Source organism: Colossoma macropomum, unplaced genomic scaffold, assembly GCF_904425465.1.
Source record: "Colossoma macropomum unplaced genomic scaffold, Colossoma_macropomum, whole genome shotgun sequence".
In the NCBI taxonomy this organism is placed as follows: Eukaryota; Metazoa; Chordata; class Actinopteri; order Characiformes; family Serrasalmidae; genus Colossoma; species Colossoma macropomum.
In genome coordinates this window covers 15,786,597-15,807,757 of record NW_023494805.1, presented here as the reverse complement: position 1 = coordinate 15,807,757, position 21,161 = coordinate 15,786,597, and the positions used below count along the sequence as shown (strand labels likewise).

The 21,161-nt window shown below is 38.1% G+C and overlaps 1 protein-coding gene across 1 annotated transcript in view; it reads right to left on the bottom strand.

Annotated features, from left to right (window-relative positions):
* LOC118825452 (inactive ubiquitin carboxyl-terminal hydrolase 53) overlaps positions 1-21,161 on the bottom strand; it is a 54,883-nt gene extending 33,722 nt beyond the window's left edge. The window contains 8 exon segments of the mRNA XM_036596043.1: positions 684-830; positions 1,230-1,329; positions 1,638-1,720; positions 3,069-3,182; positions 5,467-5,601; positions 5,698-5,790; positions 7,650-8,270; positions 20,743-21,161. Of these exon segments, the coding sequence (XP_036451936.1) occupies positions 684-830; positions 1,230-1,329; positions 1,638-1,720; positions 3,069-3,182; positions 5,467-5,601; positions 5,698-5,790; positions 7,650-7,793 (816 nt within the window). The 5' untranslated portion in view covers positions 7,794-8,270; positions 20,743-21,161.

Sequence of the window (21,161 nt, the reverse complement as noted above, 5' to 3'; positions counted from 1 at the left end):
TGAAAATGAGTGTTGATGCTGACAACAGTCTCTTTTAGACAGTCTCTTACTGCCTGTACTGTAACAAGTGTAATCAGGCTATTGGACTAATCTGCTAGCACAGCCTGGCAGTGTTTGGAGTAAACAAGAACTTTCTAATCTTCTGTTTTTGGCAGAATTTTAGCATGATGGTCTCTCAATCTTTTGGTTGGCTTTCAAGCTATCTAATTTGTACTCCCTTGATGAAGTAACTAAAATCAAGAAAAAGTAGAAGTTTTGAAGATGTATGTCAGAGGTATTTAATCCAGCACAGTTTAGTGATTTTCACTGAATACTTCTAATGTAATTGGTGTGTCAGCTTTACCCCCAGGGCAAGGGGGGTTGCAATAGGATGCAAGCCATAGTCCCCAAAAAAATTAAAAACTTCATCCCCATTTCCTTCTTTATATACCACTGGATTCAAGTAATTATGTGACATCACTTGATGTCCACTATGAATATGAATTCTATGTATATCTGAGATTTACAGGTTAAGTTGTTTTGCGAATATCAGGAGCTCTTTACACCAAACCAACAAGTTACAATAAGAGTAAAGCACCCATGCATGTCCTAAAGAAGTGGTTTTGTAGAAATTCAGGCTTTTCTTTGGTCATTTGAACTCAATACTTCTCTTTAAATTTATTTGCAGTTTGACCACTGCTTACCCCTGAAAGGCTGAGGTGTGGCCCCAGTGACCTGATGACATCCTCTGTCAGGTCAGACTGCTCAGAGTCCCACACAAAACCAATCGTGACGATCTCAGGAGAGTTCATCAGCACACGTCGAATCTTGATCCTCTGACCACAGTTACTCTATTGGAGTGGACACACATTTGTTAAGAGTAAACTTATATTTTTGTAGAAGTTTATTAACTTTGCCAATAAGGATTAATATAATAATTTAGAATCAATAATACACAGGACAGATCTACAATCACAACATAAAGAATAAATTTAAGACTTCTAATATGACCATAGAAAAAGCAGTTGTACATGTTGTCTGACAAATTTAGTTTCCTGACAGCATAAATCAATTTTACGTATTAGCAGCAAGGTGAAATAACTAGCCTACACAGATAAAGTATCAAACTCTTTTTAATTAATTCAGCAAAGCTTTTTTTTCCATGTTAGGAAACATGGAGCCATGAAAAACCTTCATGTACATTTTCATTTCTGTGCTCAAGAATGTACTGCACATTGGAGGGCACCTACTGGGCAGTTGCGCAGGTCTCCAATGGTGCTGGCTGCCTGCAGCAGCTCCCCAAACATGTCAGAGCGCAGCCTTTCATCTCTCCTCTCAAAGAACTGCTGGCTGAGGAGCAGAGGAAAGAAGAAAGCACGAGTGAGTGTAAAGAAACGACAGAGGGAAAGGTTGACCAGCAATCAAGCCATGAAGCAAGACAGCTTTCTCAAAAGCCACTACATGTGCCTTCAAGAGTACAAATGAAATGAAATCTATAATTCATTTTCCAAAAAAAGAAACCAACGAATAAATTATATGTCTTGAATTGTTATGCAACAAAGCTACGTGGAAGACTTCTGAGCAAAAATAGCAAATAACTCTCAAAACAGGACACATGTAGTATGGCATGTGTTATGTAGAGGGGAAATTCAGCTTACCAGAGGGCTGTGGTGGAAACATAATGCACTAACTCGGTGAAGGGCAGAGGGTCAGACGAGGCCCCACAGCTTCGACATACACACTGCATATAAAAAAAAAAAAAACACATGCAAACTCAGCTAGGTGCCACCTGGCAACTGCTAAACACTAATTACCTCTGCCATTATAGGAGGGGGCTTACAGGCTTAGGAATGGTTAAAAAGGTTTGTTTCTTTTTCACTTTGACTATAAATGTACAGTTGTATGTAAATGTCTGAACACCCCCGGTCAATTTACATGTTTTGTTGATTTTCTAAGTGAAAATAAGGTAACACATCCTTTACAGGGAACATGGCATTTTCTGTAAATTTCAGTGCACAATTTTTCATTACTTGCTTAATTACTTTTACTTATAAAATCAACAACAACGTAATTCGACCGGGGCATCAAAACTTTTGCATACAACTACGCAGACTCTAGAACCTGCAATACACAGCAGCTTTTTACTAGCAATGCACCCACACTCAACAACATACAGAGAGAAACAAACAGATGATGCTAGAAATAAACTAGAAACAATCAGTCCCTACAGAATGAGTTCATTTAAATATTTGTATTCTCTACCTAAGCCACACACTTGACTGACTGGAACTCACCAAAAGGGCACAGTGACCTATTCCCTACTAGACATCTTGTGTGAAATGTGGGTAGGGGAGAGCAGGGTACAATCTAAAATAACCCAATACTTCTTATACAAGCAACCTTCACATCTCTGCTACAAATCAAAATGTAACCTTGGTTTCCAGCACCTACATTTGTTCAGCCAAACATGGCAGAAGTGTAAGTATTACAGCTTACAATAGGCAGGGTTAATTACAACACACTGAGGGGCCTGTTATACAGTGTCTAAAAAGTCTGGTTAATTGTTGCAAACACAATTATTTCAATAGAATTATATGTTGTTTGAACCAGACATGTTTCCCAAACTAAATACATATATGCATATGGGAGGATATGGACTTCTTTTATTTTTATTGGGAGGCTTAGTTGTAAAAGTCTGTTTAAACTAACCATGCCATGTGGAGGATGCACTTTAGCCTGGCCACCTTTTACTTTGAATTATTTACATGCTTCAAAATAATGCAATATTACAGGCATCAAGAGAGTGATGAAATTAATATGGGAGCGAATTCTGAGAGCAATATACATACAATCTCAGCAATCCAATTTATTATACAAAAAACAGACTTAAGAAATCGTAAGAAATATCAGTTCTATTGCTGCATGAATTTGCAGATAATGTTGCTATGAGAACAGGACAAAGAGACCAGAAGCATGTTTTACTTGAACCTGTTTAACTACATAAATTACTCACATTACATTTAACCTAGTTAATTTGCGCCCCGCTCTCCCCTACTTGAGTGTGCAAGTAAGCAAAAAGGAAAAAAAACCTGTTCATAAAGTGTCATGGCAAACTTCTGGTGTGTAATACAGGACTGAGATGTACAGGAATCCGCTTCAGCATCAGGAACAATATGGAGGTGAATCCTCTGCAGAATGTTCTCCTTAGGAAAATAACAAAACATCATACATAACAGTCAATATTAATAATTACTGAGTTAAAAGTGAACTTACTTGCCTGAACACAACCTCATTAGGGTAAGCAATTATCTATCAGTGTCTACAGTATAGTCCCGGGGTTTCCAATCTTATCTGCAAAGGGCTGGTGTGGCTGCAGGCTTTGATTCCAGCAAAGCAGGAGATCACATGATCAATTGTTGGACTGAAACCAGTTGATTAAAGAAGTGAAATCAGGTGTGGTCCTGCTTGTTTGGAAAGAAAACCTGCAGACACACTGGCCTTTTGTGGGTAAGACTGGACAACGCTAGCATATACTGATGTTTCTCACACCCAACTATGGAGTGATACAGATGTTGTGGAAACATGCACCAAACTGTGAAGTGCTGTGACACCATGGGACTACATAGAAAGAAATGTCACAAGACCTACCACACAGGCTATGACATTTGTTTTGGTTGGTACATTGCCACCTGAGCTTTAATTGGATGTACAGTAAGCTCCAGTAAGCTTCCCCAAGTCTATTATCTACTCAAACACACCCTTTCCTGGAATCACAGCCATGAGAACACAACGGTTTGTCTTTGCAACAGTGATATTAACAGAACTTTTCCTTTAGTGATGATTTGCCATCAGTTAGTTGTAGAACACTCACAGTAATGCATTTTCTACCTGCAGCCATAAGAACATCAGCCTTTAACAATGACTTACTTGTTTATTGGCTAGGCTGCTTCCCATCTAAACCCTGATAGAGAGAGACTTCATTGACCTGTCTCACAGCAGCACTATAAATGGATCTTTACAGAGCTAATGACTTACTCCTCATAGTCTTGCTGTGCTAAACAGAAAATGATTACAGGTCCCTGTGCTAAGTAGGTTTACTGCAATTATGCTGCCTGAGAAAAATCCTATACAGGCATACAGGAGGACAGTGCTTACTTCAGCCCTTTGGGAAAGAGACTGAACTTGAAGACCTGGGGAGGTTGGGACAATGAGGTAATGTAGTGTATACAGATTATGCTCTCCCTCATTCCGGTTGTGCTGGGGAAGTAGACGGGATTCATGAAGATGTCACATCTCACATGTCATTATTTTGCCTTTTTACAGAAGACTACCAAAAACTCTTGACCATTTGGTAATAGAATAATAATGTAATGTTCTGTCTCTTCTCAGTTTGAATTGCAGACACAGCTGAACCTTGGTTTTCATCAAATCTCGCTATTTCATAGCACTTTGTTACAACAGAAAAACCAATTCTACTCTGCCCCTGTTACTCAAAGAGTGAACCAGGGACCCATTCTTGGTCCTCTCCTTTTCATAATATACTTACTCTCACCTCATAGCCACAATCAATGGATTTTTCCACCTACAAAACTTTGCTCAACTTCAGCCTCTATTTATCAAGAAACGAGGTGAAACACTGGTTCATTACCTCCTTACTCAATACAACACAATTAATTAATACAATTAATGCAATTACTACATGCAATCTCTTTTCATTATACAGCCAGATGAAACTGTATCTTGACCACTTGCCCGCAAGTTTTGACAAGAGTTCTTAAACTATGCAAAACCCTGACTGCAGATCCTTCACCCTTACAACCCTCCATTTCCACACCTGCTGGCATTGCATCACTAGTGACCCCTCAAGCCAGACTATCTTAGGTGGTGTGTAATATGGTGCCATGGCTCTTCTTTTAAAACTCAAAACTTAAAAAAAAAACAAAAAAAGAAAAAACAGCTTTCTTGTCACTCAATACCATTTTTTCAGCATCTACATCAAAGTATCTGTTCTACATTGCAGGTTTTTCCTGTTTTTTTGTCTTTCCTTTCATGTTATTTGTTATTGAGCCTCACTGATAATCTCTTGCTGACACTCTGTGAAGTGACCTTCTTATTCATGTAATAACTCTCTGATCTGAAATACTGGCTTGGTATTGGCATTGACACTTATTAAACAGCCTGAACATCGACCAGCTATGACTCAACATTTGACACTGTTTCTCGTTTATAGTTGTTTTCTTATCTTATCACTGTTTTTTTCTCTTTTATAGACAAGTGTGGATGTGTAGTTACAGCTCCATATCACCTTACACATAGAGGAGTGATCCTAAGCAATGTCAAGTATACAGATTTTAAACTGAAAAAATATCACTAGAATCAGGCTAGTACTTGGTATCGAATGACATCTTGAGTTTAGCTACAGAAATCAGTATAGAGGAAGAAACAGTGGCACTAGTGCATTTCTAGTAATAACAAAAACACACTTACAAAACATTCTGCAGCATCGTCCATGAAGCCCAACTGGAAGCGCTGCTCATCCTTAAAAGTCTCTGCTAAGGCATGTCGTAAGTTGTCTGAGGGTAGCGCTCGCTCTCTGCTGTGCTGAAACTGAGAGAATATTCCCTACAAAAGAAAAATATATCATCATCTCTGACTCCAAATCATGCTTGCTATTGTAAAAATTTACCAATCAAGTCCCTGTGCCAGACAAAAGTTTACCTTTAATGCACAGAAGATGCAGGAGTCCCCTAAGCAGTAGTGGGTAGGCAACTGTCGCAGACTCCGTCTGAAGATGTCAAGCTGCCATAGCACCTATACAAAGGCATTATTGGAGATGCAGTATTAAGTGTTAGTTTCCTCACACGTTGCTACACCCCTCAGTGATTACAGGTAATTGTTCTAAACCTACAAACCACCGGATGAAAAAAAGAGAACCCTAATTTTGGAAATCTGATCTTGTGGTGCAAGTTCAAAATCAAAACACAGTGAGGCTCCTAATAAATTTGTTGAAGATCCATACACTATGCACAATGCATACTAAACATCTGAAAGTCCATACTCAATGCAAGTCTACCAACAATATAAATCTGTGCTGGTAACAGAGTCCTCTTATGCAGGTGACCATGTGGAAAATAACTGTAGTAAACAGTTAAAACAGGCTGGGGGGTATTTTTACTTTGCTTTCCCATTTCATCTGTTATTTTTGCAATGGTCACTTAAACTGAAATGGATTCAGTTGAGGCTAGGGCTTTTTCTGATTTTTTTTTGTGATTTTTCTGACCAATATTGCAATTGTGACTTCAATCATTCATTCATTTTCTATAAACTGAGTTCTAGGCCTGTATCTTGGTCAGTAGTGTCAGAATAGACACTTTTTTCTAGCTTGAAGCATGAATGCTGAACAGACTGCCAATTAATAGTGGATGCGTTGTTATGTACACAGCATACGGGTGTTCATTGCTTCTGATTAGTCTAACTCATCTATGGGCAGTCCACAGGTCAGTGTCGTTAGGTTAATGTCCTCACTTAAAACTTGTTAAGACAAAATTGCTGATAATGTTGGCTATAATAAAAATTACAATTTAAAAATTGCGTTCTTTAAAATGATTAATCCTTCAGCCCTTTTTTAGCCACAGTCTTTGTCAAATAAAAGAGGATAATAATAGGGCCCTTCAGTAAAAGTTGTAAAAAAAAAAAAACCCAGTCACTTTTAATCTGCCCACAAAACAGTAACCTAATAAGAATGTATGGAATTACAAATGTCACAAAAACTTTACCGTCTGAGCGTTTGTGGCCACTTAGACAAGTCTGATGCTTTCTTCTCCAAAGGGATTCCAAAGACATGATTTTATTCATGTGTTTCTCAAGAGCTGAAGCCTCTTTTTCTGATGTGTGAAACCTGACACTGCAGTCTAAAGGTGCCCTGAAATGTACATTGTAATATGGCTTTTTGTACAGGCATGATAGCTGTCTGCTGTCAGACAGAGACCCACATCAACATACCCTCAATATCTAAAATCCTGAAGCTTCACCCTCATTGCAAGAGTTTTAGGACTTCTGAAAATGACTCCATAGTCATATTCACCTTCCTTTCAAATCCTAAGATATCATTTTGTACACCACACTCCTCTGAAGACTGAACAGTGATTCACTGTCCTTCTGTGGTTGACAGGACATAAGGAGCTAAGGCAATGCTACTAGACCAGAGGGATAAGATTTGTTTGTGTGTGCATTAGAAAGGGCAGATTAAGGTTACTACTCATTGAGAGTCTCAGCCTGAAGGCCTCATACATCTTGGACTCAATCATGCCCTGGGTATGACCTCATTATGCAGTGATAGAAGAATGAGAAAGAAAGAGAGAAGAGAGCGATGCTCAGTCATCATGTCAACCAGCCCATACCAGCAAAAATACAGCCTTCCAGTAATAAGCAGACAAACTGGGAATATGACTAAGTGTGGTCTGAGTCAGTGGTGGTTGGAGGGTAGTGGTCAGGACGCAGTAAATATTTGTCTGTTCAGAAACATGATGTACACTCCCAAGGGTAATGCACCAAAGCCAAGGAGGAAACAAGCAAGAGATGTCTGAGATCTCAGCGGACGATTTGGAAAAACACAAACTTATTCCACAGGCCACTTAAAATTAGGTGTATACATATATAGGAGAACATACCTGTATTGCACTGTTGAGGAAGCAGCTATTCTGTCCTGGCTCATTGAGCAGTCCCTTGGTGGGAGCCAGGGATAGCATAGACCCCGGCTGGTAAGACTTGCCAAGATTGCCCCCAGGTCTCCTGAAGAACTTTACCCATGCCATTGGACAATAAGGGTCCGCCTTCCAGTTAAGAGAGAGTCTCTTGATGAAGCAGGTTTTATTTTCTTGAATTAGAAGTGCCTCATCAATGGGAGACTATGTAATTCCACAAGCAGAAGCTGAAGTGTTGTTGAACATGAGAGTAGAATTTCACAAATGCTTCAGAGATGAGGCAGGTGCCTCTTGGGAACCTCCAAGGTATGTCCAAGCACTCAAAAACAAATGAGGTTAACACCACAACAGGAGGCTTATGTCATGAAGTGACTGCTTTGATCATTCCCTTACTCAAGCAGATGAAGTCAGTTGGCTCTTAGGAAAGAGGTTTCAGGAAGTCATTGGTCACATGTGGCCTTTCATTGCCTTTGAGCACATTTTAAGAGCTCACATCGAAAGTCAGTAGAAACCAAATAAACTTTCAAAGGGTCATCCATATCTCAATCACTGGGGCAGAAGTGCATCCAACACAAAATCAAATCGAACCTAAGAGGAAAAAAAGAAAGGCAACAGTTAATTTTTGTAGCTAATTATATACAATTAATACAACCATACAATGACATTATAACCCTAACCACTTGTGTCTCACCTTATGTTGAACCAACATTCACAATTATCAGAGCTCATCTGCCAAGTATATATAGTCAGCTTTTATGACGTTTTTATGCTAACCTGCTTCCTAACTGAAACCTCCAGAGCAGGATTTTTTTTTCTAAAAGACTACAAGGAGAACAGGTAAATTGAGTAATGTCAGTGTCACTGTATGAGACAAGGCAAAAGGAAACGATGTTTTAAGCATTCCTCATTTATTTTCACACATAAGACATTAATATCTCCACAGACTCAACTCAGACGCATGCTTTTTAAATGGTGAACCCCACTTGGATGGCTTATCATGATTATGCAGATTGATATCTGTGTATATGTCACCACAGCACAAATTTCACAATTTTTTCTAGGTTGGTGACCTCTGGTGTTGAGCCCTTATGTGATATAAGGTGTTGAGCTTTCCCACTCTGTGAGGGCATGGTCAGTTAATGTTTTTTTGGACTCCATGCCAACATAATGCTAATGACTCCAGTGGGAGCTCAGGTCACAGCAGTAGAGCTAACATTTGCACTAAAGTAGTGTTTTAGATCAATGAGCTACCTTGGGTCTAACATGTCACACTTCAGCAAAGAAAGAACACTGGCTTATAGCACAAATCTGGACGCATAGAACATGGTGGAACCTCCTGGTCACCTACAGTTTTGTCTACACATCACCACCACATGCAGTCCTAATAACACAGGAACAACTACTGATCATTAGAACTTAAACAGAAATTGAATACATTTTTCTACATTTATTCACAGTTAAATCGTTACGATGTGAAGTCATTCAGAGTGGTTTGATGTGAAATGTGCTATTCTAGAGAAACTTATTGAGTCAGAATTGTTCACAGTGGTGGTGATCAGAATCATGTCTCTAAAACAGGACTGGAGTGTAATTGTATGATTTCTTTCCAAAAACCAGGAGCTCACATGATCAACTGTTTGAAGACTGAGACAAACTGATTTAATGAGTAGAATTAGGTGTGCTCCATTTTGTTTGGAACGAAAACCTGCAGGCACACTGGCCCTCTGAGGATAAGACTGAACACCCTTGCTCTAAAGGCCACCTCACAAAAAGTTATTACATGAAATGGTTACGAATACACTGCCAGATGCCTGAGACAATGTTTTACAACAGTTTTAAGAAAAGCTTTTGGCCTATAAAAAGGTATTTTTAAACACAGTAACAGCAGAGGGGGCAGAAAAGTACCCATTACACTAAAAAGTAGCCACTAAAAACAAACAAGTACCCACTAAAAACTAAAAATGTACTCACTAAAAACTATTTTTTTGATTTACCACTATTTAAAAAATTTTAACATTGCAAATAAAAACTCACTGTTTGTTTTGGGTAGTAAATTAAATCAAATGGCTACACTTGCGCTGCTCCCATCACCACCACTAAGTCAGTATGTTGCTCTACAATTTCACATCAAACCACACTAAACAAATTCTTTACATATCAACAATTGAATTATGAGGAGATCTTGAAAACCAGTAGAATTCTCCTTTAAATAAAGTTGAGTGCTGATTTACTTCTGTCTGGCTCAGGCAGATGAGGACTGTTAGAGAGTACGAGCAAAGAAAAAAGAACAATCAGAAAGAATGTGAGTTTCAGAGGTGCATGCTCCAGACATTCTTACTGACCAGTATATCAAATTAAGGCAAACAAACGAGTAGAAGGCCTTACAATGCAAAACAAGCTCGAAAGATAATTCAGAATACTGCTGTGTAGAAATATTCAACATTCAAAGACCGACGAGTCAAATTTTTTTAAGTTGACTAATCATCTTTGTGCAGGCCTTTCTGCCCCAAATGCTCAACATGATGTTTGGGACTTTGTATTAACTTGCCAAACCATATACCTCACACCACATTTTGGAAAGACACATTCACACTTCTGAGCCATCCTTTAAATATGAAAGACAAACAGTTCTCTGTGGAGTACAAGCACGATCGTTCTCATTCATGCAAGCCACACACACTTCACGGTTTGTGGTTAGGTCTTGGCTGATAGCACAGAATGGAAGTCTGCTCAGCATCAATGGTAGAGCACTTCTTTTTGGTGGAAAACTTGCCAAAAGTAAGAAACATGGATGAACAGTCATCCAAATTATTGCATGAGTTACGATTAACACTGTTTGGAACAGTAAAAGTGAAAAGTAAAAGTTCCAGCCCCCAGTTACCCCAAGCTTTAAGGCTAATTATATTCAATCATAGATTTTTAGATCTAATCTTTTCTAGAAGATTTGGCATTTACCTGAATGTACATTGAATGGAAAAAAACACTAACACCTCTGGCATAATCAATACTGTCTAAGCTGAGTTTCAGGACTACAAATCAAAAGCCTGATTTATTGAGGTCATCCAAACGCAGCTCACCTGTTCACCGAGCATGTCTCAATAAAAACCAGTTCAACAACATTTCTGCCTCAGTGGCATTTAAAAAGTTCCTAGCTTACTTTGTCAAGTGATCAAACCAGAAGTTTGGAGTTTCATTGTTTTCACCCACAGACAGCGTTTTCCCTAGACTGGGTTTTCAACATTCTTAAAGCAACAAAAAAAAAAGGAGTAAACACTACACAAAGCCAAAAAAAACAACCCAAACCAAACCACCTCCACAATTCAAGGCTGAGGCACCCTGAACATTTGTAGGCTGGCCACTGCCTCCCTTAGCAACAGAATTCCAAGGTGATCACTTAGGCCTGGCGTTGCTAAAGTGCTTTTGCCTTTAGGATTAAAAAGTGCTGTAGGCTGGAGATGCATCTCCAAGAGAAACTACAGTGTTACTCAGGACAACAGACTGAGAATAAATAAGCATCTGCTGATACTTTTTATATTAGTAAACAAAATACCTGCTCTCCAATTTCTCAGCTGACCCTAATGCAATCTATATTCACTGGCAAAACAACCTGCTACTTTGCTATTAACCAGGGTTATATGTGCAAAACAGCCTAAAACAAGACTGCACAGCTTAAAAGTGACACGCAAGCAACAAGCATTTGAAATGTAAAGTACTGTGCAAAAGTCAGAGACCATTGCTTTGTTTATCTAATTTCAAGTCAAAAAGACAATTACATACAAGTTATTTTTTTTAGAAATGAAAATCAGTAAAAGCAGAAATTTTAAGCAGAAAATTACATAAAGCCTTCAACATTAACTATCTCAAATCTGAGTACTTAATTGATCCACTCTTTACTTTTGTGCACTCTGCCACTTTAACTCTTCCATACTTCCAATCTTAAAATCAAATTACAATTGTGTGACATAGTTATCTTCAAAGACACAGTAACATTCACACAAGCAACTACCCAAACACACCTTAGCTGCCTTGCAAATTTATTTTTCATGTGCATCTAAAATGGCTAAAGGAGATATTTCTGAGATCAGATACTAATCCAATGGCATAAGCAAGAGGGAAGTCAACAGAAATTATAACCTAATTTCCAAAAAAGTTGGGACGCTGTGCAAAATCTAAATAGAACATGGCAACAGGGCAGTAACATGATTGGGTATAAAATGAGCATCCCAGAGAGGCTGAGTCTTTCAGAAGTAAAGATGAGGAGGGGTTCACCACTCTGTGAAAGACCAGTGCAACAATTCAAGTATAATGTTTCTCAGCATAAAATAGCAAAGAACTTTAGCTTTTCATTGTCTACGGTACATAACATTAAAAGATTCAGAGAATCCAGAGAAATCTCTGTATGTAAGACACAAGGCCAAAAACCAATATTGGCAGGCCATGATCTTTGGGCCCTGAGGCAGCACTGCATTAAAAACAGACATAATTCTGTAGTGGAAACCACTGCATGGGCTCAGAAACACTTCTGAAGACCACTGTCTGAATAAAGTTCGTCACTGCATCCATAAACGCAAGTTAAAACTCTACCAAGCAAAGAAAAAAGCATATATAAACAGCATCCAGAAACGTCTACAGAGTGTTGTACCATGCTCTGTCCCAGTTTTTCTGAAACGTATTGTTGGCATCAAATTCAAAATGGGCACATATTTTCAAAAAACATAATTTCTCACTTTCAACATTTGATATGTTGCCTTTGTACAATTTTCAAAGAAATATAGGGTTTAAATCATTTGCATATCATTGCATTGTTTTATTTACATTTTGCACAGCATCCCAATTTTTTTGGAAACAGGGATACAAATGAAAAAAACAAGACTTTCCAAAACTGTTTAAAATACTAAAAGATATAGAGAAAATGGGACAGCTTTTGTCATTCCTTCCCCTGTGAGAAGATGCGTAGCTGTCAAGAAGCCGTTACTGAGAAAATGAATTTTGCACTAGAACACTGAAAGTGGACATGTGTTATGTGGAGTAAGGTTTTATGGACTGATGAGTCTAAATTTATAACTGTAATTACTTGGATCGTGATAAGCAGAAAATGCAACCAACTTTAAATACTGAACTTTGGAGATGTGGAAAAACCTTTGTGCAGATTTCTTTGAAAAATCGAAAGTAACTCTCCCAAAAAGAATAGAAGGACTAAATACTGAGAAAAAAAGTAAATTAGTAAATTAGAAAAAAGTAAAAGTAAAACTTAATTGTTAAGGTTCTTGTGCAATTTTCTGTTAAATATATGTGTTCTGAAGATCCAGACCTGTGCACACTTACTCACAAAGACATAATTTCCTAAAAGTATTAAGTAAATCTGAAATGGTGAGAATAATTATTTCTGAAAACTGCTGATTGGAGCAGGATCTACCAGGGCTGAACAATTCATTTTTTTATATTAAATTTGCAATTTGAAGAGTGCAGTTTATAAAAAGCAAGAGCTATGATTTTAATTATGCTTAATTATTTAATTACACATTTTATAATTACTAATTATAAATTAAGATTCATAATTAAATAATTAATAATTATACATTTTATAATATTGATTTTTTAATTATGGAGCTTAATTTACAGAAAATAATCACATTTAAACTCGGAATTGCAATCTGGCTCAGAAAAATCACAATTAGACATTTTCCCCAAATCGTTCAGCACTAGGATTTACCCTCCACAAACCGTTTAAATTAACCAATACTGGAAGCGTGGATGAGAGCTGATACCGCAGTACCTAAGCTCTGATTAGGACCAAAGGACGAAATTCTGTTTTTTTGGGGTTTTTTTTAAACAAGAACTCACTGAACTGTCAATATTTGGCAGAAAATTTTGTCATTTGATATTAAATTACTTCAGTCAATTAAATACAGCTTACAACAGACTGTCTTTGAGCCACTGTTTGCCTACAATAATCCCTGCACTCAGCCTTTTCTCTGTCCATAGGAAGAAGACATCAGGGAGCAAACGATGGCTACTACAGTCAGGTGATGATTCACTATGAGCGTGGGAAATGTAGCACAGCACTGATAGTGAAAACAATTCTCTTCTCAAATCTTCAGCTGGGGATTACAGTCATTCCAGTATGACAGACCTGGCCGGTAAGGAAAAATATGGGAGACCAAGAGAAAGCATGTGGCAAATACACTGTGTGAGACTACAGCCTTCAGAAAATCAACAGCAAAAGAGAAGCTCATGTGACTGTATTTGGTAAGACTGGATTAAACAACTTCTCTGATTAAGCCTAGTCTTGGACTGCAGTGTGCAAAGTGATAGGATTGAAAGTTTAGGATTAAACGTCATCTGTCTAGAACTCATGGCCAATAAGTGCAAAGAATAAGATCAGTTGTTATGTAACTGTGGATTACTTCGTTAATTCATTTACTTTTCTTTCGTAGACTTCAGACAATCAGTCTGAATCAGTATTTATGAAGCCTTATAAAACAAACAACATTCAGACTAAATGTGCAAATACACTCCTTGCAATATTATCAATGTATCACAATTAAACACCACGTCTTTTTCTTACTTTGTTTTCTGCCACAAACTAACAGTCAGATATACAGGTTTTCTGACCATGCAGTGCCTCACCTTACTACCGCTGCAACTCCAAGCAGTCAGACCAGATGATGTCACCGTATCAGGCCTCGCTTAACCCGAACAAGTCTGTCCGCACCCTTCCTACAGAAGTCAGGCCTGCAGGTGACATCATTTCCTGCAGTCTACGCCTTTGATCATTACACAGAGAAATTCCACTGCTGAGGGATAAACATGCTAGTTAATGAAAAAACGACTCTGAAGACTCATTTCACCTAAAAAGCACTTCTTGTCTTCCTTTAAGGGATTTTATAATTAAGTCATTTTGCTATTATGTCTGAAAAGCTGTTAATGTCACATTGGAACAGCTGAACAAACAGCACAGTTACACAACTCCAATCCTTGAGGGCAGCATCCTGCTGCTTCCTTTACTTTCTCTGGAAGAAATTATTTCTACCTGATGAGCTGCTCTGAGAACTTCCAAGTGACAAATAGCAGAATTTTATTTAGTTGAATTAAATGTTCATTAGGTGCAGCCAAACAGCCAAACGCAACGAATGTACCCTCTACTAGCTCATACTCAGCATATATTATGAACTGAAATCATCAATACACAGAACGTGGAACGTAGTCATCAGTGCTCATTTAATTAATTTCAAGAGCATGATGAATTGTCTAATTAAGAATGATAGAGCTGCCTGTTCTAATGTCAAAACCATCAGTAATACCTTAGAAACACTTCTTTTGCAAAATTTTACTTGGGAAATGTTTCCGTTAAGGCCAGTAATAATAAAACAAATAGTTTATGAGTGACAGATCTCCACTGAGTTAATAGTTAATAGTTAATAATATTAAGTTTACAACCTTAATTTAATACTTGATGAAGTATTACAGCACTAATTTTATTAGCACAATTATCACATTTTTAGTTTGACACCTCGAACAACCTGTAGTCCCAACCTGAAACCCAGTAACTCACATGGTGAAGAAAACTTTTTATGTTTTCATGTTTCATGTTTACATGAATGAATCCAGATGAAAGTAATGTTATGAGATAAAGTAATAATACATCCTGATGAGTTTATTTTGTCAAATCATACAGCTACAACAAAAGACACCGTTTTAAATGGGGAAAAAATTATGGCAGAATTAAAGTAAAAAAGACAGATTAGATTAAAATAATATAATTAATCATGATTCATTATTTTAGTAGTTTGACAATCTTACTTTTAACTTCTAACACTGATGTGCATGAAAGAAACGCACTACACGTCTCATTACAAGCTGTGGATATCCTGGTCTAAAAGTGTATTTAGGTGTAAATTTTAGAGATGCACAGTCAGAATCTTGTTTTAAAGATGCACATTTCAAAATTTTCAGAATTTTACTCAAAATACAAAACTGCACATCAGTCAATTTATTATTTTTATTTTGGCAGATTATTTTTGCAATTTTATGATGTAAATAACAGGAAGCAGGTAAGTGCACTCACACCGTATTTGAGTGTTGCTGCCATTACTGTACCAAAACATTGTTGCATAGTTATACATGACTCACTGTTCTAAACAGATGCCTCTTACTTTTGATGCAGCTCTGTTATTTAAACAGACAACTGATATAAAATTGAAAAAAAAAAAAAATGACAGTTTGGCCCATTAAAGAGCAACTGTTGTTTATATACAGTTTTACAAGTAGAAATTACAAGAAATGTGCTCATTTGTTCATTTACCCCACACAGTGTGAACTTTATTAGAAAGCTAACAAATGAAAAAAATCAGCCATTACACAATTTAGCTGTAAAAAAAAAATCTAGGGTTACGCTTAAGGCCATAAAAATGAATGATCAGAGCTGCCCTAGTGAATTTGTATCGAATGACAATTTCCCACTGTTGCCCAAAAACATGGGAACTGCACATTTTGATACACAAGTGGAAGAAGGAGGTTGTAAAGCATGTCATCTTCTTAAAAACTCCTATCCTCTTACAAAATGACAGCTGGGTATGGAAACATAATTAACACGTCAAGTTCACAAAAGCAAAGAGCGGGTGGGCTTGCTATAAACAATATAAACCAAAAAAGAACAATAGGACCTTCTGTATTTATACACTAATAAAATATTAATGCAAGAAGCATAGGAAGCAACACTCTATTGTGGTGAAAGCCAAGACACATACTGCTGCTCTCTGAAAAAACATCCTCCTCTTATTTGCTCTCTCACAAACTCAGGAGGAAAAAAGAGTGAAGGCACGTTTAGCGCCTGTGAGTGAGTGTGTGGGGGCGAAATGTGACACGCTCCCGAAACTCTGAAACAACACTAAAGGAGCGGCAAAATTCCCGACGGGCTGGAGCAGGACGTTTTGGCTTCCAGCAACAATGCAGCGGCCGTTTCCTGTGTGGACTTCCTGTTGCCTGCGCACTGTGTTCCAGCATGCGGTCAGCACTTTTAGTCCGAGACAGAACAGGTTGCACACACACGTACAAAACACACACTCTTGCTTCACATCACCACATCTACAGCTGGAATGCACACACACCCAGTTCTCAGCTTCATTCTTACACACACTCAATCTCAGCAGCAGTAGGAAAATGCATGACAGAACATTTCCTATCACATTTTCAAGGAATCAGCTGAGGTGGAATATCGCCTCTTAAAAGCGGCAAGCCACTTCCTAAACGTATCCTCGCTTCCGTGTAGCTTGCCAATAAATGTCAGAGTAACAATGTAGCCAACAACTTTTCTTTCCTTTCATTATTAACTGATTCATGAGATTTAAACATTTGCTCAGCTTATCCTTTATGGTTCCTCTTCCTAGGAAGTAGACGTTTTTCATTTCTTAGCTGTTAGAAATTCTCTTAGTCATAATGACCTCTACGCTCCTTCCTTCAAACAGATCTTTTTAAAGCCGTACCCCATTAGGAGATTATTTTTTATTAGTAGTTAAACTTCCTTACTGGAGGTGGGTGATACGGCAAAAATGTAATTTCACAATAAACAATGTCACAATATATTTTTTCTGACATCTGCTAAGTTGGAAAAGACAAAGCAATGCCACATTTAAAAAATAATCAAAAATTATGCATACATGATTTGTGTTTGACATTTAACATACTGAGCTGCTTTAAATCTAATTAAAAAGAACAAATTATGCTCTCCTTCTAAACACGCAGTTGGGAAGTGTTCTTAAATATTGATGATATGCTCAGAAAAGTGCACTGTGACATATTGTGATGTAATTTATTACAATAGTGATAAATATCGTCAAACTGCCCAGATCTACAGTAGCTGAGAAGACCCAAAGAACAGCAAATAATAGACAAGCTGCAAACACGGAAACCACTTTAATGAAAATGACAGCATATGCACTGCCCTTTACAACAGTTCTGCAAAATAATAAAATGCGCTTCGAATTTGTAGACGCTTGTAGAAAACACTTCGCAAAAGCAGAAAACATCTGAACAACTTCAGAAATGTCAGTCACAACAGAACAGAAATGTTTCCTTGGGTCACTCAAAGAGGACGGAGCCATTCAAACTTTTAAAATCCATGCAGTGTCAACATTCAGCAGTAAAAGTAAGGTATCTTTTATTTGAGCATATAATTAATATCACTGTATCGTTATGAGAATTATTTGAACTCATCAGTTATTTTGCTATAGTTGCTATAGTGAATAGGGTGTGTTTTCAAGTGTTGGGCTGAGATAAATGCACATAAATAAAAGAGAGCAAAAAAAGCATTCGTTGAGACTCATAATACAAAAACAGCGTTTCCAACAGCTGACTTGGTGTTATGACACAGTAATGAGTAAGGCTTGTATATTTGAGCTCGAGCTGTGTCTGTCATCTGTTCTGATAAACTGATAAGTAATCAGCTAATTTGCCGCTTTAAGCTTATGCTCAAACAGTATCTTATATTCAAAATGAATTAATGGCAATTATTTGTATGGTGGTTAACTACATGACTTTGAGAGGCCTAAATGAAATTAAGGGAGCTGTTAAATATGGACTGTACCCCTTTTCCTAATCCTTACAGGGGACAAACATTGTTAAGAAAAAAATTTAAAACGCACAATCATGTCCTCTCTGACTCACTCACTCACACACACACGCAATCTCAAACATCAGGTGCCTGTGTGTGTTATGTCACTGTTAGATAAGAACAAATTCAAAAACAAAAGCTGCACTGCCCAGCTACATTCTGTGCTCAACAACAGCAGAACTGGCACCAGCCCCACAAAAAAGAGGAAAAATACCCTCCTCACTAAACTATTTCATTCATTTCCACAAGGAAACGTGCTGTCATCATGGGAGTGCACAGATATTCTCATAGTCTCTAACCGTGGCAGAGGTAAAAAAAACACAAAGCTAATCCTGAATCGGATGGTCGTGGCGTGGCACCCATCAGCCGGTTCTTCAACATTCTGACCAATTCTGTAATGTTCTTTAAGCTGAGCATGCTGAAGATGCAGGCATGTGAGAGGGTAAAAGTAGACGTGACATTTCACAACAAACTCTATGACCATCTTCCCTTTACTGAACAGAACATTAGCACTGCTCTCCAGCAGCTGTATTATAGCTCAGGTCTCAACAATGAAGTGATCTGTAAGGCTGATACAAATACTGAGAAGGACTTAATAGCAGAATAAAGTTATTAAAAATATTCTGCAATCTGATCAACATAAGCAAACAGCAGCAAACAGCTAAATTTAGGAAAAATGTATATTCCCAGTATGTTACTTTGGCCTTTTGCACCATTATTTTATTTTAGCATTAAAAGGCCCATATCTTACAATTTTCTTGCTGTGTGGTTTTATGTACCAAAAACAGCCTTAATTCATTTATACATGACCATTTTTCAAATTCTCTTTATCCCTTAGATTTAAACAGGCTGTTTATGTTAGTGTACCTTTAAGATTGATATGTGTAAAAGACTTCTGTTGCAATTGGCTGCCCCATACTGTGCTTTGTCCAGAAAGCAGTCTTGGCTGATACACTCCTTATAAATTCACTGTGAATGGGCGATGCTAAACTGCTGTCTGCTGAATAGGGAGATATATCTTTGCTGTCCAAGAAAAACAAGTATATTGAAAATGGTAATTTTACAGGAGAAGGCAAAAACTCCCTTAACTTTAATGCAAGTTAATGCAAAGAGATTTTATTCTAATTGATTTTGGGGTATTTCCATTGGTCCAATCATCATGACTTTCACACAATGTGAAGGAGAACTGCTGTGTTCAAATGTTGTAGAAAAACAAAAATTGACAAAAATGGATATACATGTTTTTCTTTGGACAGCGATGATATGTAAATGTTTTGTTTTTTTATCACATCATAGAAAAACAATGAATTCAGCCTGGGCTGTTTTACAGCTTAGTTTCCATATATGGACTGTAAGAGCGGGAAGTGAATGGTGTGTTTTGAAACTTCGACAAATGTGTGCACAATGCATCAAACGCTTTTATTTTCAAAAATGTTAGTTTTCCATTATGTGGGCCCTTTAAAATATAATATGCTAAATTGTGACACTTGCTATAAAACCAGAGACTGCCAACACAACTCTTAATCTAGCGGTTAATGTGGGAAAAACCAAATTATGATAATTCAGCTATATTACCAGCTCTGCACTGTGGGCTGCTTCATCAGCCTTACAGCCTGCGCCAGGGTGTGAAGTGAAATGTAAATAACCCTGACCTGCGAACTTTCTGACACCCTTTTAGTAGATAAAAGCCCCATCCTAAAGGAATAATCAGTACTTACAGAAGATGAACTCCTCAGTAAACTCAGTAAACTTACTAAAGTACTCATTTCTACCTATTTAAGAGGTACACACTGGTTCCTGGTCCAGTATGTAAACATCATCTGACGAAGTAAATGGGAACAGGACACCAGCGCCATTGCAGTCTGAGGTAAAACTTCGAGGAAAAAAAAGCCACCTGCGTTTCGAAATTCTCGGCCGTGCACACTGCCGCATACTAGGTGGAGTATCGACGTGAGTTTCACTGAATTAAAACGAACAAAGCCTACAACAACTTGTGCCCAAAACACCTTTCTAGACACTTAACACCTCAGAACACAGGAAAAAGAAACGCTGGACGACAGATATACGACCTAATACTGAAATGTACTTTTTTATCCATGTTTTTAACACCTCACGTTCCTCACGTTGAAGGCAAGCTACACGAGCTAAGAAACCCTGAGCTTTAATGTTTTTATATTTGACAAGAACAAATAAACGCGTGTGTAAGGGGTAGCTAATCTTTATCGGTCACAGATTTGAAGATTTGAGAGGGGAAAACCCTAAACACTGTATTTTAATAGCACGTCTGTGGTGAACGATCTCACTCTGTCTGCTCACGGATGTTGAGGCTACCTCCGTGTTTTACCTGAATCAGGTAGATTTCCTCCACATGCGCACTGGCGACTGCAAAATGGCAGAGAAACTTTGCTCAAAACAAAGCAAACAGACACGGCAAGGTGTATTACTCACCATATGAAGGCTGTAAGAAGCAGTTCTCCAACAATCCTGCCTCTTTGCAGCGTTAATGAATCACAAATTACTCCAAAACGCGTCCACAGTGTGGAGTTTGTCGTCGGCTGAAGTGAACAGTGAGGAGTCCGAGGCGGAAGACGCGAGTCTTCACGAGAGTGAGCGCGTTAATGAAAAGTCGTTCAAACGTTAAACGGTCCCTCTTTCACGCTGAAGTGGTCTCTTCTCTCATTCTCCTCCCGCGTCTCGCGCTTTTTCCTCACAACTGTCACGCATTGGCTGACCAGGACGTTACTTTTCTGGTTCGTGTTGTCCCGGGAGCTCGAGCTCTCTCTGACTGCGGCCACCTGAAACTCGGGATTAGCAACGTTCAGTGCGCGGAGCTGAAGCCCCGCCCCCCGTCCTCCTCCTCCCTGGTG